The 15,488-nt window shown below is 38.7% G+C and overlaps 1 protein-coding gene across 4 annotated transcripts in view; it reads right to left on the bottom strand.

The window, feature by feature from the left end:
• The window catches only part of LOC138696906 (S1 RNA-binding domain-containing protein 1), a 51,664-nt gene that overhangs the window by 9,488 nt on the left and 26,688 nt on the right, over positions 1-15,488 (bottom strand). For all 4 annotated transcript variants that reach the window (XR_011331486.1, XR_011331487.1, XM_069822382.1 and 1 more), the window contains exons 8-13: positions 13,179-13,359; positions 11,123-11,266; positions 6,584-6,731; positions 2,822-3,021; positions 1,268-1,457; positions 9-179 (exon numbers count right to left, since the gene is read on the bottom strand). Coding sequence is in view for 2 of the 4 variants with exons in the window: in XM_069822382.1 (XP_069678483.1) it covers positions 9-179; positions 1,268-1,457; positions 2,822-3,021; positions 6,584-6,731; positions 11,123-11,266; positions 13,179-13,359 (1,034 nt within the window). In the remaining 2 variants the exon portion in view is untranslated. The remainder of the gene's footprint in view (positions 1-8; positions 180-1,267; positions 1,458-2,821; positions 3,022-6,583; positions 6,732-11,122; positions 11,267-13,178; positions 13,360-15,488) is intronic.

The raw sequence follows: 15,488 nt of genomic DNA, 5'->3' as shown, positions 1-15,488 counted from the left end.
AAACTCACCCTTTTTGAATTGTTTCTGGAATAATCCTAATAAATCCAGCACACTGTTCAAATGTTTTTGCTCCAATACCTTTCACCTTCTTTAGTTGATGTCGATTGATAAAGGACCCATTTGCTGACCGCCATTCAATAATTTTTTCTGCTCTCGATGAATTCAGACCTGCTATTCTCCTGAAAATTCACGGACATGGACTGTATTAACTGTAGACATTAATCACAAAAGTTAACATATTCATTATCACCTATAACATGCAGAAATACCATTTTTAGTACTACTGGATGTTCAGTTCAAAGTGTGCCAAGGCTCGCTGTATGCAGTCATGTGGCTAGCCGATGAGCCTAGAGAATTCAATCTTCCTACATTTCCACAGAGGTGTATTACCTATGTGCCAGAGAAGTTGCCTAGCAAGTACGGCGTTCATTCTGAAGAGTACTTACCGATACGTACGGTAACGCCAGTAATGGCAGGAATATGAACTCTTTCGAAACATGTACTGAGGTGAGTTTTTTTCTTACTTTCGAGATATGTGGAGAGGGTTAAGATGATTACTTACGTACAGTATTTGTTGACATTAATTTCAACGGTCAACATGGACACAGAGCATTTGATTTGTGTTGTGGAATGTTGTGGTACGCAACCGATGATAACAAATACCCTGCGTACAACTTGGCCGCGCAAAACACAGTTCGAAAGAGGTTATGGTAGCACACAGACTGAACAGACCATCTGTTGCTACGACGTTCAAGTTATACCGTACACGTTCTCAAGTTCAGATTGAACGCCTTGATTAATAGGCAACGTCTCTGACATAAAAGCTGAAACTCGCTTCAAATTGCTGACTCATCAACAGTGACGTCATGACACACTTTGAAATGAACACGCAGTATAACTTTTGTGTACTGGTATGTGACTGTTCATTTAAAACTACCAGTTAAAATCTACCCACTTTATGTGAAAGTTATGCATACGACGACGTAACTTTGATCTTACGAAAGCAAAAGCAACTTCTTTTATTCATTTTTAAGTGGACATGTAGCACCAGCGTCACATAATTTTTAACACAGTAAAAGTCACATACAGCAACTAATGATACAATAGACATATAGCTTTGATTTTATGAAACCAAAAGCTATTTCTTTTGTTCATTTTCAAGACCTGTTCATTTAATTCGTATCAAATTAATGCTAAATGGTATTTACTAAGAGAAAGGTGGGCACAACACATTGTTCATGTCTTAGTCCCCATACAAATATAATACCTGAGCAGACAATCTGACGCTGTATTTACATCTACACCCACAAAGCTGACACACTCGACAACAACTTCATCAAGAGTTGCACTCAGCTGTTTCTCTGGAACATCATGCTGATACATGCCAACTCCCAAGTGCTTTGGTTCTACTTTCACTAATTCCGCAAGTGGATCTTGCAATCTCCGTGCCAAAGAAACTATAAGTGAAAAAATCAATTAATTAATGAAAGGCGAAAAATGTTTAAAAGCAAATACAATTTACATGTTCTTCACCAATCTTAAAATATGAAATAATCATCTACACACAATTAATACTGGGTGTTCAGTTCAAAGTCTGTCATGGCTCGCTGTATGCAGTCATGTGGCTAGTCGATGAGCCTAGAGAATTCAATCTTCCTACACTTGTATATTACTTAAGTGCCAGAGAAGTTGCCTAGCAAGTACAGCATTCATTCAGAAGAGTACTTACCGATACTTATCGTAACGCCGGTAGTGGCAGGAATGTGAACTGTTTGGAAACACGTACTGAGGTGAGTTTTTTCTTACTGTCGGGATATGGGGAGAGGGTTAAGACGATTACTTACGTATTTGTTGACATTAACTTCGACGGTCAACATGGACACGGAGCATTTGATTTGTGTTGTGGAATTTTGCCGTACGCAACCGATGATAACAAATAACCTGTGTACTACTTGGTCGCGCAAAACACAGTTCGAAAGAGGTTATGGTAGCACACAGACAGTACAGACCGCCATCTGTTGCTACGACGTTCAAGTTATACCATACACGTTCTCAAGTTCAGATTGAACGCCTTGATTAATAGGCAACTTCTCTGACACAAAAGCTGAAACTCGCTTCAAATCGCTGACTCATCAACAGTGACGTCATGGCACACTTTCAAATGAACACCCAGTAGTAACATGAGAGGATCTTGTTAAAGTGTTTGCAAATAAACGTACTTAAATGTGTGAACTTGATTTTTCAGGTTGCTGGTAAACATTTCCAGCATCTTCTGTGATTCGGTAATTGTGGTAGCCTTATTAATTAATTTATTTTACTGCTTTTATTTTATTATTGCTTACTGTTACATCACCATCACCACTATTTCATGAACACAACTTCTCTCACTTCGCTCACTTCTCACTAGAACCTGACAGGACTTTCTGTTACATACTACCCTAGATCATAATGTAACAGATATGTCGGCCTTATAGGCTTTGACATTAACAACTTGTCAGGTTTAATATGCTGCCATCTAGTTGTTACATAAGGAGTCACGTCATAATTCCCATTTGAATTGCATTAGCAACTGTACTGCCATCTCATGTTCGTTTACGGCAGACGGGTGGCGATCCTGGTGGTTGTTCTCTTCAAAGTGCTGCAGATTTTAACATAGCGATGAGTTATCTGTTACATATATGATCTAGGATACTACTAACCACTTTTTCGAACTTAGCAGCTGCTCACTGGTTAAACACTGAGACTTTTCTGACATACTGTATTGCAAAATTCATTGCTTAAAAAAAGAGGTGTTTAAATAGGTGAATTTTACATCTCTTACCTGCACTAATAGTGTTCGGATCAGTGTCTGGGAATTCCTTTCGTGCTACAGGACTGCAGGAATAAATACTTGCTCCCTGTTCACTAATAATAGTGAACTTCACATCCAGTGGAGCAAACCAGCCATACTGAATGAGTTCACTGAGGTAGGTTTCAGTTTCACGACAAGCTGTACCATTGCCCAATGCTATCACTTCACACCTGCAAGAATATTGTCCCAATAACAGTGAATTACAATTCAATGACAATGAATTACAGAGACGAAAACTTGGATCATAACTAGATTCCAAGTCTCAATTAGAGAGTAGGAGGTAATTAATTTTAAACAAAATCTAATAAACAGAGTGTACCATAGGTAATGTCATTAATTTCATGGCGTTATTCTTTGATATACAGGGTGTTTCAAAAATACGGGGCATAATTTCAGGTATGTATTTCCCACATGTAGACAATCAAAATAGTTCATTACAACATGTGTCCGGAAATGCTTTATTTCCGAGTTAATGGCCTTCACAACATTGAAATTCACAGGAACGTTTTTCTTTCCGCAGGTCGTTGCCGTCAAAGGAGACATTAAGAGGGCACTCTGACAGTTCATTCCGAGGCGAAGGTTACATTCAGTGTTGTGTAGGCGTTAGACTGTGCGACATTTATTCAAATCAAGAGCTGGCAGAGATACACTTCATGTATGGTAAGGCGGACGGCAATGCTGCGCTGGCTCGTCATTTGTACCAGGAGAGGTACCCACAGCGACAATGTCCAGATCGGAAGATATTTGTACGTCTCCATTACCGTCTGTGCGAGTATGGAAAATTTAACTCTTCTGGTTTGGGAAGGGGACGACCAAGATCTACAACTCCAGAAGTACAAGAGGAGATTCTGGAGGCTGTGAACATGACTCCTTCTATCAGCACACGAAGGGTAGCGTTGCAAGTCAATGTTCCTCATACGACTGTCTGGAGACTGTTGAAAGAGTATCAATTGTATCCTTATCATTTGCAACGTGTACAGGCCCTGTCACCAGCAGATTACCCTGCACGAGTTAGGTTCTGTCAGTGGTTCTTGCAGCAGTGTGGAGTAAATCCGAACTTTCCTGCCTTAGTATTATTTACAGATGAAGCACAGTTCACACGAGATGGCATAACAAATTTCCACAATCAGCATGTATGGGCGTATGAAAACCCACGTGCAACTGTTCCTTCTCATCACCAGGTGCGGTTCTCCCTCAACATGTGGACCGGTATCATAGTTGGACCCCATGTACTTGTAAACAGACTTACGGGGCAGGCGTACACAAACTTCCTGGAAAACACCATACCTCATGTTTTAGAAGACATTCCACTGATCAATCATCAACACATTCATTTCTTGCATGATGGCGCTCCTGCACACTTCAGTCGTACGGCTCACCGGTACTTGGATCGAAGGTTTCCTGATCGATGGATAGGTAGAGGTAGCCCAATTGCTTGGCCTCCACGCTCACCTGATCTGAACCCTCTCGATTTCTACTTGTGGGGCCATTTAAAATCATTGGTTTATTCGTCTCCGGTGCCTGATTTGGAATCCCTTCCGAATCGAATTGTGGCATGTTCTGAGGACATACGCAATACTCCTGGAGTTTGGGATCGTGTTCGCAGGTCAATGAGACATCGATGTGAGGTCTGTATTCAAGCAGGAGGTGGACATTTTGAACATCTTCTGTAATGACAACGACCTGCGGAAAGAAAAACGTTCCAGTGAATTTCAATGTTGTGAAGGCCATAACTCGGAAATGAAGCATTTCCGGACACATGTTGTAATGAACTATTTTGATTGTCTACATGTGGGAAATACATACCTGAAATTATGCCCCATATTTTTTAAACACCCTGTATTTTAAATAAAAAGTTTAGTACGATTTTGCTCACTTTTGCTTCCTTTTCGAAATAAAAACTTTTTATATGAAACATTTCATAGTGTGTTTTGGGAAAACCATTAATTAAATTCCCAATATTAAAAATTACGCTTTATTTAATGACGCTTGCAACTACCAAGGTTATATCAGCATTGCCAGTGTGTTGGAATTTTGTCCCGCAGGAGTTTTTTTACATGCTAGCAAACTATTGACATCAACCTATCGCATTTACACACACTTACAGTATATGCCAGCGACCTGAGATGGGATCGAACCCGCAATCTCTGGCACAGAAGACTAGTATTCTACTGACTGTGCTACCAAGACTGAATGAATTCCCTATATGCTCAGTCAATTTAAGAGAGCAGTGTATTATGATAATGAATTATGAAAAGAATTTTAGTTTTGTCCTTCAAATATGCAGAAATTTGATCCAAACAAATGTAACTTTTTGTTCTGACAGGAATTTTTTTCTAACTTCAAGAAATAATTCTGCAATGCTTGGGAAAAGTGACGTAAGTCAGATTCCACAAACATTTTCTATTAATTTATTGACAACTTACAGAACATCTGCTCACTTGAGAAAAGAGACTTAAGTATTTCTCCCATTGCAACAATTCACACACAAGAAAATCAAATCGACATAAACCAGTGTGAAGACAGTTTTTTTTTCCTTCTCCAGTAAAATTAACCACTTTTCCCAAGCACTACAGAATTTGAGTTATAGAAAGTTAAGGTAAGGAATTTCATCACATTGTGTAGTGACCAAAGTAAAATTTCCACCAAGTGTGATGGTTTGGAGGTGAATTTCATACCATAGAGTTGTCAGATTACATTATTTTGTGCGAGATCGTGCGTATTTGCTTGGTTTCCGCACAAAACCAATCCGCGGAAAGTCTAAAATTCCACATTCAGTATTCCCAACCTAACACACATAACAATTTCCCTCTTCTTACTGCTTGAGTGACATATTGATTTTACTGCTTTAGGCTTTTAACATATTATTTTTAGAGACGTTCAATATAGTAATAATTATAAATTGGAAACTTACCACTGCAATTTCACCTAAATTGCACTGTTAATTATTGTTTTTAAATATTTGCAAAAATTAAGTAAACTCTAAATCATTACATAACCTTACCGTTTGTTTTAAGTTCGCATTTATAGACTGGGGGGAAAAAAAAGACAGACGTATATCACGGCCTGCTGGAGTATAGTAAACACAGAAAACATTTTACAGCAACAATGTTGAAGATAGATATTTTTGTTTTGCAAATTTGCCGTCATTGAACAGAAACCAAGATGGAGATTTCATTGCAATTAATTAGAAATTCCTCTTTCAGGTATGTAATAAACGATCTTCACACAAAATAATGTATGATACACGAGCGGTATGTTTTCTTTCAATTCTCGGAAATTAAAAAAGCTCAACTATGTTTTGCTTTTTCAAACTTTCCCTCGAACATGAAAACTTCAACATACCGCTCTTGTAACGCATATTACTATTGAAGAGTTCAGTGAATGTCCATGGTTACAAGATGCTATATAAGAACAATTCGGAAATACTGGTCACTGCATCTTTCAGCTTCATCTCACAGAGCCAAAATGAGGATGTAAATATAATATTGTGTCTGCTTATAATGCTTTATACAAGGGCTGTTCAGTTTTTCTGGAAAACTATTCAAAACATAGCGAAACTGTATGTGACTTTTTTGTTGCTCTTTACTGAAGGAATCATACACCAGAATTAACGACGTTACTTACAGTTCACTGTGTACATATACAAGGAAGATTGAAAATTAAATGTTTCCTTAGTATTTCGTAATAATTGGAATGATCAATACATTATTAAAAGAAGTCATCACTTACTTGTATTTTGTAAGCATATCTTTAAGCTTAAAGGCATTAGGATCTGAATGCGGATCAACTTTACAGCCAAAGCGTGGATAAATTACATCCATTGCCAGCACATTTCCAGTGTGAGATGTAACACCTATCTTACAACCATTTCTATAACCTGCAAGTGAAATGAACATAATTCACACGGACGAAATGGAAAACTCATGTAATCATATATTTTTAGCTGCAAAAGGGTATCTGTTGGATGCAGGGGGGAGAGCCATTAATCCTTCCCATTGAAGGCTTTAAGGAACCAACCTGAACAAATACCCTATGTCCCATCCCTACCTTCCTGTGGTGCAGCTGTTAGTAAGCATAATTTTACGAGCTGAACTAAAGGGAGGGGCTACTCATCCATTAGCACTGGTCAGCTTGATGAGTTAATGACTGAATTTGGTATAATTTCCCTCTATCCAATACCTAATTCCCTCTTTACCCTTTCCTATCCAGTCCTCTGACTGAACTCTTACTTTCTTCAACCCCAATGGCATTAGAGCATTCGAGGCCTAGGGGTTCATTTCCCTTTCCTTCCTCCTCTTTCTACTTTTCTGTTCCTAGTGCTGACCTGCTATGGCACTAAAATCGTCCTCCAGTGGCTTAAGGAGGGAAAGCTGGTGATCAACAAGATCTCCCAACTAGGTCCAATGGACCCGTCGACCAACAGCAGGTGTGGTCCTCCAGACATTCTGGGGGTTGTGTGTGAATGAAGTAGCCACCAAAACGTTAAAATATGGTGTTCACTTAAATCGGCTACAACTTGCCATTTAACTTATCACTCAATAAATGACTTTATTGTCAAATGCCTGGCATTAGAAAACAACAACATATATTTTTTTAATGCACACAGAGACTCCCAGTCTGATTTTCAAGTAGTGACAAACTGAGGTAATTAACATGAACCACTTCATATGGGTAGAGTTGAGTAAAAATATCTACATTATATTTAAATTTCTGAGTTGTAAATAAGTTTATCCTTTGAAGAGGTGGAAAAATTCAAATATCTTGGAGCAACAGTAACAAATATAAATTATACTCGGGAGGAAACTAAACGCAGAATAAATAATGAGTGCACCTCAGCACATGTGTGGACTTCAGTCCTATGTTCATAGACATCTATGACATAGTGCAGAGGGCGGCCACTAGAGGGAACCCAAGAGTTGGAACTTAAACTGAGACATTCTGTCCGACACCGGGATGGGTATCCAGTGTTAGTGGATAAAGCATATGCACGTAGAGCTGAAAACCCGGGTTCAAATCCCGGTGCCGGAGAGAATTTTTCTCTGTTCCATTACTCTTTCATCGTATGATGATGCAGAATATCTGCATGGAAATATCATATGTACTTCGGTACACTAAAATAATATATATGATATGCGTAAATCACTTCGTGATTTAAGATGGCGCTTATTCCGTCGGATCCCGGCCAACTAGTCACTCATAACGAGTGCACCTCAGCACATGTGTGGACTTCAGTCCTACGTTCATAGACATCTCTGACGTAGTGCAGAGGGTGGCCACTAGAGGGAACCCAAGAGTTGGAACTTAAACTGAGACGATTCTGTCTGACACCGGGATGGGTATCCGGTGTGGCTTAGTGGATAAAGCATCAGCATGTAGAGCTGAAAACCCGGATTCAAATCCCGGTGCCGGAGAGAATTTTTCTCTGTTCCATTACTCTTTCATCAAATATGGGAAATGCGTGTTACATTCAGTTCAGAATCTTTTATCTTCCAGCTTGCTCTCAAAAAATCTGAAAGTTCTTGTGTGGTTGTGAAACTTGGACACTCACTTTGAGAGAAGAACAGAAGTTAAGAGTGTTTGAGAATAAGGGCTTAGGAAAATATTTGGGGCTAAAAGAGATGAAATTACAGGAGAATGGAGAAAGTTACACAAAGCAGAACTGCATGCATTGTATTCTTCACCTGACATAATTAGAAACATTAAATCCAGATATTTGAGCTGAGCAGGGCATGTAGCACGTATGGGCGAATCCAGAAATGCATACAGTGTTAGATGGGAGGCCGGAAGGAATAACGAGTGGCCGAGATGCAGATGGGAAGATAATATTAAAATGGATTTGAGGGAGGCAGGATATGATGATAGAGACTGGATTAATCTTGCAAATCAAGATTTCAGGTATAACTCCCTGTAAAGTTGATTTGAATAATTTCGAGGGAAAAATTGTTCCGGAGCCGGGTATCGATCCCGGGACCTTTGGTTTAACGTACCAACGCTCTACCACTGAGCCACTCGGGAACTCTAACCGACACCGATCCAATTTTTCCCTCTATATCCACAGACCTCAAAGTGGGCTGACAACCGTCAAGCAACCAACTTCGAGTGCACACTAACTCCGTGTGACTTAAATTGTGGTTTTCTGTTTAACGAACAGTGACGTGTATTATGCAAATCAAGATTTCAGGTATAACTCCCTGTAAAGTTGATTTGAATAATTTCGAGGGAAAAATTGTTCCGGAGCCGGGTATCGATCCCGGGACCTTTGGTTTAACGTACCAACGCTCTACCACTGAGCCACTCGGGAACTCTAACCGACACCGATCCAATTTTTCCCTCTATATCCACAGACCTCAAAGTGGGCTGACAACCGTCAAGCAACCAACTTCGAGTGCACACTAACTCCGTGTGACTTAAATTGTGGTTTTCTGTTTAACGAACAGTGACGTGTATTATGCAAATCAAGATTTCAGGTATAACTCCCTGTAAAGTTGATTTGAATAATTTCGAGGGAAAAATTGTTCCGGAGCCGGGTATCGATCCCGGGACCTTTGGTTTAACGTACCAACGCTCTACCACTGAGCCACTCGGGAACTCTAACCGACACCGATCCAATTTTTCCCTCTATATCCACAGACCTCAAAGTGGGCTGACAACCGTCAAGCAACCAACTTCGAGTGCACACTAACTCCGTGTGACTTAAATTGTGGTTTTCTGTTTAACGAACAGTGACGTGTATTATGCAAATCAAGATTTCAGGTATAACTCCCTGTAAAGTTGATTTGAATAATTTCGAGGGAAAAATTGTTCCGGAGCCGGGTATCGATCCCGGGACCTTTGGTTTAACGTACCAACGCTCTACCACTGAGCCACTCGGGAACTCTAACCGACACCGATCCAATTTTTCCCTCTATATCCACAGACCTCAAAGTGGGCTGACAACCGTCAAGCAACCAACTTCGAGTGCACACTAACTCCGTGTGACTTAAATTGTGGTTTTCTGTTTAACGAACAGTGACGTGTATTATGCAAATCAAGATTTCAGGTATAACTCCCTGTAAAGTTGATTTGAATAATTTCGAGGGAAAAATTGTTCCGGAGCCGGGTATCGATCCCGGGACCTTTGGTTTAACGTACCAACGCTCTACCACTGAGCCACTCGGGAACTCTAACCGACACCGATCCAATTTTTCCCTCTATATCCACAGACCTCAAAGTGGGCTGACAACCGTCAAGCAACCAACTTCGAGTGCACACTAACTCCGTGTGACTTAAATTGTGGTTTTCTGTTTAACGAACAGTGACGTGTATTATGCAAATCAAGATTTCAGGTATAACTCCCTGTAAAGTTGATTTGAATAATTTCGAGGGAAAAATTGTTCCGGAGCCGGGTATCGATCCCGGGACCTTTGGTTTAACGTACCAACGCTCTACCACTGAGCCACTCGGGAACTCTAACCGACACCGATCCAATTTTTCCCTCTATATCCACAGACCTCAAAGTGGGCTGACAACCGTCAAGCAACCAACTTCGAGTGCACACTAACTCCGTGTGACTTAAATTGTGGTTTTCTGTTTAACGAACAGTGACGTGTATTATGCAAATCAAGATTTCAGGTATAACTCCCTGTAAAGTTGATTTGAATAATTTCGAGGGAAAAATTGTTCCGGAGCCGGGTATCGATCCCGGGACCTTTGGTTTAACGTACCAACGCTCTACCACTGAGCCACTCGGGAACTCTAACCGACACCGATCCAATTTTTCCCTCTATATCCACAGACCTCAAAGTGGGCTGACAACCGTCAAGCAACCAACTTCGAGTGCACACTAACTCCGTGTGACTTAAATTAGAATGTTTCTAATCTTGCTCAGGATAGGGACCGATGGCGGGCTTATGTGAGGGCGGCAATGAACTCCAGGTTCTTTAAAAGCCATTTGTAAGTAAGTCAGTATTAATGAGGAAAGATAGGAGAAGCAATTAAAAAGTACATGATAAGATATTGTGTCTTTGCAAGGGCTCTTGGAACACATCTTAATTTTTATGTGAGCTCCTAGCCTAAAGGCCATTTCTCTCACTACGTTCACATACTCCCATTGAAGGGACTTGAGTTAATTTTACAGAGAAAAAGCAGAAAAGACCGTCAACTAGTAGAACGTTAGTTGTCTTGGCACTTAAACCAGCCAAAGAAGAGAAGCAGTATTCCTGTTTACTCCTTTTATTATAGCCCATTGGAAACAACACATAAGAAACAAAAATACCATACACATTTTACCTGGATCAATTCCTAAAACATTTTGTCCCCTGAAAGGGGGGGACAGCAATAATTTCTTCAGGTTTGTAGCAAACACTTCTACTGCTGCATGTTCTGCTTTCTTAGTGAGTTCCGATCTCACTTGACGGACCAACAATGGCTGAACTGAAAAAGGATATATAATAAATATATTACATAAAATTTTAAGCTAGACCACTGACAGAAACCTACCTTTTCACTTTAAGTCATACATATTTGCTGATTACATAAATCGCACCATGTGAGGCATTCTACACCATTTATTAACCGAAATTTTGCATATCCAAAATGGGGTCAGCTTCCTTTATTTCGCTTAACAGAGGTTTTACTGTAATAATTATTTCTGGACATACACTGATCACTTTATATTACCAGAGTTATCCGTCCAACGCTTCCTAGGTCTTCCCAGATGTCTTCTCCCTCTAGGTCTATAATTCATCATTCTTCATGGGATTCTTTCTGGTGTCATTCTATTGACATGTTCTGCCCACTGATTTCTATAATTCTTAATTTTTTCTTCTAAGGAAAAGATCATCAATTCTTCTCTTATTTTATCATTTCTAATTTTATCCGATATAGTACACCCCTTGTATGACCTTAGAAACTTCATTTCAGCAGCCTGTAATTTTTTACTGTCGGCTGCAGTCATCGTCCAGGTTTCTGATCCAAATAGCAAAGATGGTACTGCCATTACTTTATAAAATTTAATTTGTGTTTCTTTTCTTGCTTTATTTTTCAAATTTCTGTTTATTGTACCACACAGCTGCTGAAATAAGGGAAGTTTATATTTGCAATCACTTTCATGTTTATACGTGAGCTAAGTACCTAGGTATTTAAAACTTGTTATTTGTTCTAGAGGAGTGTCATTTAAAACAATTTTTGTCCTTATGCTGTATTTCCCTTGAAAAGCCATTGTTTTGGTTTTATTTACGGAAATTTTAAAATTATATTTCTCACACACTTGCTGTAGTTCATACACTGCTCTCTGCAGTTCACTTTCAGTTCTACTTACAACGATTTGGTCATCAGCAAACAGCATCGTCTTAAATGTAAAATTAGGTGCTATATGAATTCCTCCAGTAATTCTAAAATTCCACTCTCTCACTAAATCATCTATATAAAATAAAAACAACGTAGGGGACAAACTACAACCTTGTCTTACACCTTGATTTACTGAATTTCTTCACTATATTTTCCATTTGCAATATTGATACTAATTGTTGTACCTTTATATATATATATATATATATATATATATATATATATCTTTCAGTAAAAAGGTAAAGGTATCCCCGTAACATGCCATGAAGGCACTTGGGGGGCATGGAGGTAGAGCCCCATGCTTTCCATGACCTCGGCACTAGAATGAGGTGGTGTGGTCGGCACCACGCTCTGACCGCCTTTTACCCCCGGGAAAGACCCGGTACTCAATTTTATAGGAGGATGAGTGAACCTCGGGGCCGTTCTGAAAGTTTGGCAACGAGAAAAAATCCTGTCACCACCTGGGATCGAACCCTGGATCTTCCAGTCCATAGCCAGCTGCTCTACCAACTAAGATACCCGGCCACCATATATATCTTTCAGTACTTTAATTAAATGGTTAGGATAGCCTCTTCGAAACATAATTTCCCAAATATCTTTCAGTACTTTAATTAAATGGTTAGGATAGCCTCTTCGAAACATAATTTCCCAAATATCTTTCAGTACTTTAATTAAATGGTTAGGATAGCCTCTTCGAAACATAATTTCCCAAATATCTTTCAGTACTTTAATTAAATGGTTAGGATAACCTCTTCGAAACGTAATTTCCCAAAGTGTTTCTCTATTTACACGATCAAAGGCCTTCTCATAATCAATAAATACCATATGAGTTTCTAGATTGTATTCTCTTCTCTTTTCTATCAACTATCTATCTATATAGAATTGTATGCCACATAAATATTACAGAAAATTTAAATTGTGTGAAGAAGTCATGGAGTGGTTGTACAAATTCTTAACTTACATAAGGTAAATTTTATTTTATATAATAACAACTTACTAAGTCTAGCATAGGCATCCTTAATGCTCTCATCTAATATTCTCGACCTTATTGGATACTGAATTCCTTTGCAAAACCATTGACTATAGCAATAATTTGTAAGACGTCGTAGTACCCAGTCAGGTATGTTAATTTTAACAGATAATACTTTCAGATTTTCTCCTCGATTCACAGCAAGGACCTACAAATAAAAATCTTTCTATTAATTTTATTAATCCACAAGAAAATTACAAGCAATGGAATTCACACAATTGTGTGAAGAAAAAATTCAAATCATAGTTGAAGCAGTTGTTTGTTTATAGTCTGTTGTGTTTCTGTTGTATATTGGTGTGTAGGGTACAAGGTAGAGACGGGTAAAAATAGCTGTAACAGTTTATTTGAAACTGTTTCACAATTGAAACTGTTTCGATACCAAACAGTTTCGTGATATAACCTGTTCCAACTGTTCCAAAGGGTGTTACACTGCTCCAGTGATCATTTCAACTTTCTGCATGGTTCCAAGAGACAAACAGTTCGTCCACACCTGTGGAGTAATGGTCAGCGCATCTGGCTGCGAAACCAGGTAGCCCAGGTTCGAATCCCGGTCGGGGCAAGTTACCTGGTTGAGGTTTTTTCCGGGGTTTTTCCTCAACCCAATACGAGCAAATGCTGGGTAACTTTGGTGCTGGACCCCGAACTCATTTCACTGGCATTATCACCTTCATATCATTCAGATGCTAAATAACCTAGATGTTGATACAGCGTCGTAAAATAACCCAATAAAATAAAATAAATAAACAGTTCAATTTCTAAACAGTTTTCCTCTTCTTTGCTGTCTGCAAAGGCCACGTGTAGCGCTATCATTGACCTCCAATCGAAAGTAGATATAATATTATCCATGTTCCACACTGCTTTCGTGCAATAGTAGCCTATTTAGATCGTGCAATTTAATTGTACGAATCAAATTCTCTAATAAATTTGATATTATTTATTAGCTGTCCATTGATGGAGAATATTTTCATGGTGCCCTAACATAGTGTTAATTATTAAACCGCGAAAAATATCATCGGCTAATGTCATTGTTATTAATCTCCTAGGGCCATATTCATAGTCATTTTTAGCGCAGGCTTCTGGTGGATGATCAGCGAACTAACGTTTTTCGTATTCATAAACCAGTGTTAGCGATATGATATTATATGAATCCTGCACAAGTAATCAGTCGATAGCCGGGGCTAGTTTAGCACGCTCGTAGCGCAGGCTAGCGAAATGTCTATGCATAGCACCCCTAGGGTTATAAGCATTATTTTCACTAAAATCGATTTATTTTGAATTGTAGTTATTTACTGTACCCTTAACAGTAACCTACGAAAAATGATTTTCGTTGTCATAATACACTGAACAGCTGATTTAAAGACGATTCAAGGACTTTGAAACATATGCCTGAAGCAGATGAGAGATTGAAACAGTTGGAACAGTATCTATAACGTCATTGGTTGGAACAGTTGGCACTGATGTAAACACATTCTTATGAAACTGTTTCTTTGAAACTGTTATTTTGGAACAGCTTCGTTCATGAAACAGTTACAGTCGAAACTGTTTCTTAAAAAGAAAAGTTTATCCCATCTCTAGTACAAGGTCATTGGCAATGGCATTTACGCTCAGTCGAAATGTAAACAAATACTGAACTAATATCAATCTTAAAACGTGGTTTTATACAAATTAAAATAAAATTATAAGAAATAATTAAATTTCACTAGACATTTTTTTTTTTCAGTAGACCGATCGATATGTACTGCCTATATAATTTTGAAGTTTATATCAATCACACCCTGTATACCTAGAAGAATTTGGACAAAATACGCAAGAATAAAATTATCATCCGCACATAAACAATCCTTCTACCATAGAGTAGCTTGTCTACTAGTAACTATGTTGAATATGAACGAAGGAAAAATTCCACCAATAAGTAAGACACCTCAGTGAAACTGTGATCCCCCATATGAGACACATTCATCTCTGAAATTTCCTCTAAACAAGAACACGAACACCTTATCAAAATTATGAGCCCAGAAGAAATCAATAGGAAATTTGGCAATTATCTTAAATCTATACAGATGATCCGTAAATTTTGAAGACAGGACAGCCAGAGCAGGATATTTTATTCCACAAGATGGCTATTACAACTTCTAGCCTAGACACAGAAGCTATTCTCCTTCACAATTTCCATCTGCAATAGAAGCTGATAGCAACTTCAAAAACAGAACCTATAAATTAGATACAGCATCAAAACTCTGCAAGCACAGGGAAAACAATTACTAGGGCTAGGATTCT

The sequence above is a fragment of the Periplaneta americana genome, chromosome 3, assembly GCF_040183065.1.
Source record: "Periplaneta americana isolate PAMFEO1 chromosome 3, P.americana_PAMFEO1_priV1, whole genome shotgun sequence".
Classification (NCBI taxonomy): domain Eukaryota; kingdom Metazoa; phylum Arthropoda; class Insecta; order Blattodea; family Blattidae; genus Periplaneta; species Periplaneta americana.
This window is presented reverse-complemented; position numbering and strand designations above follow the sequence as displayed.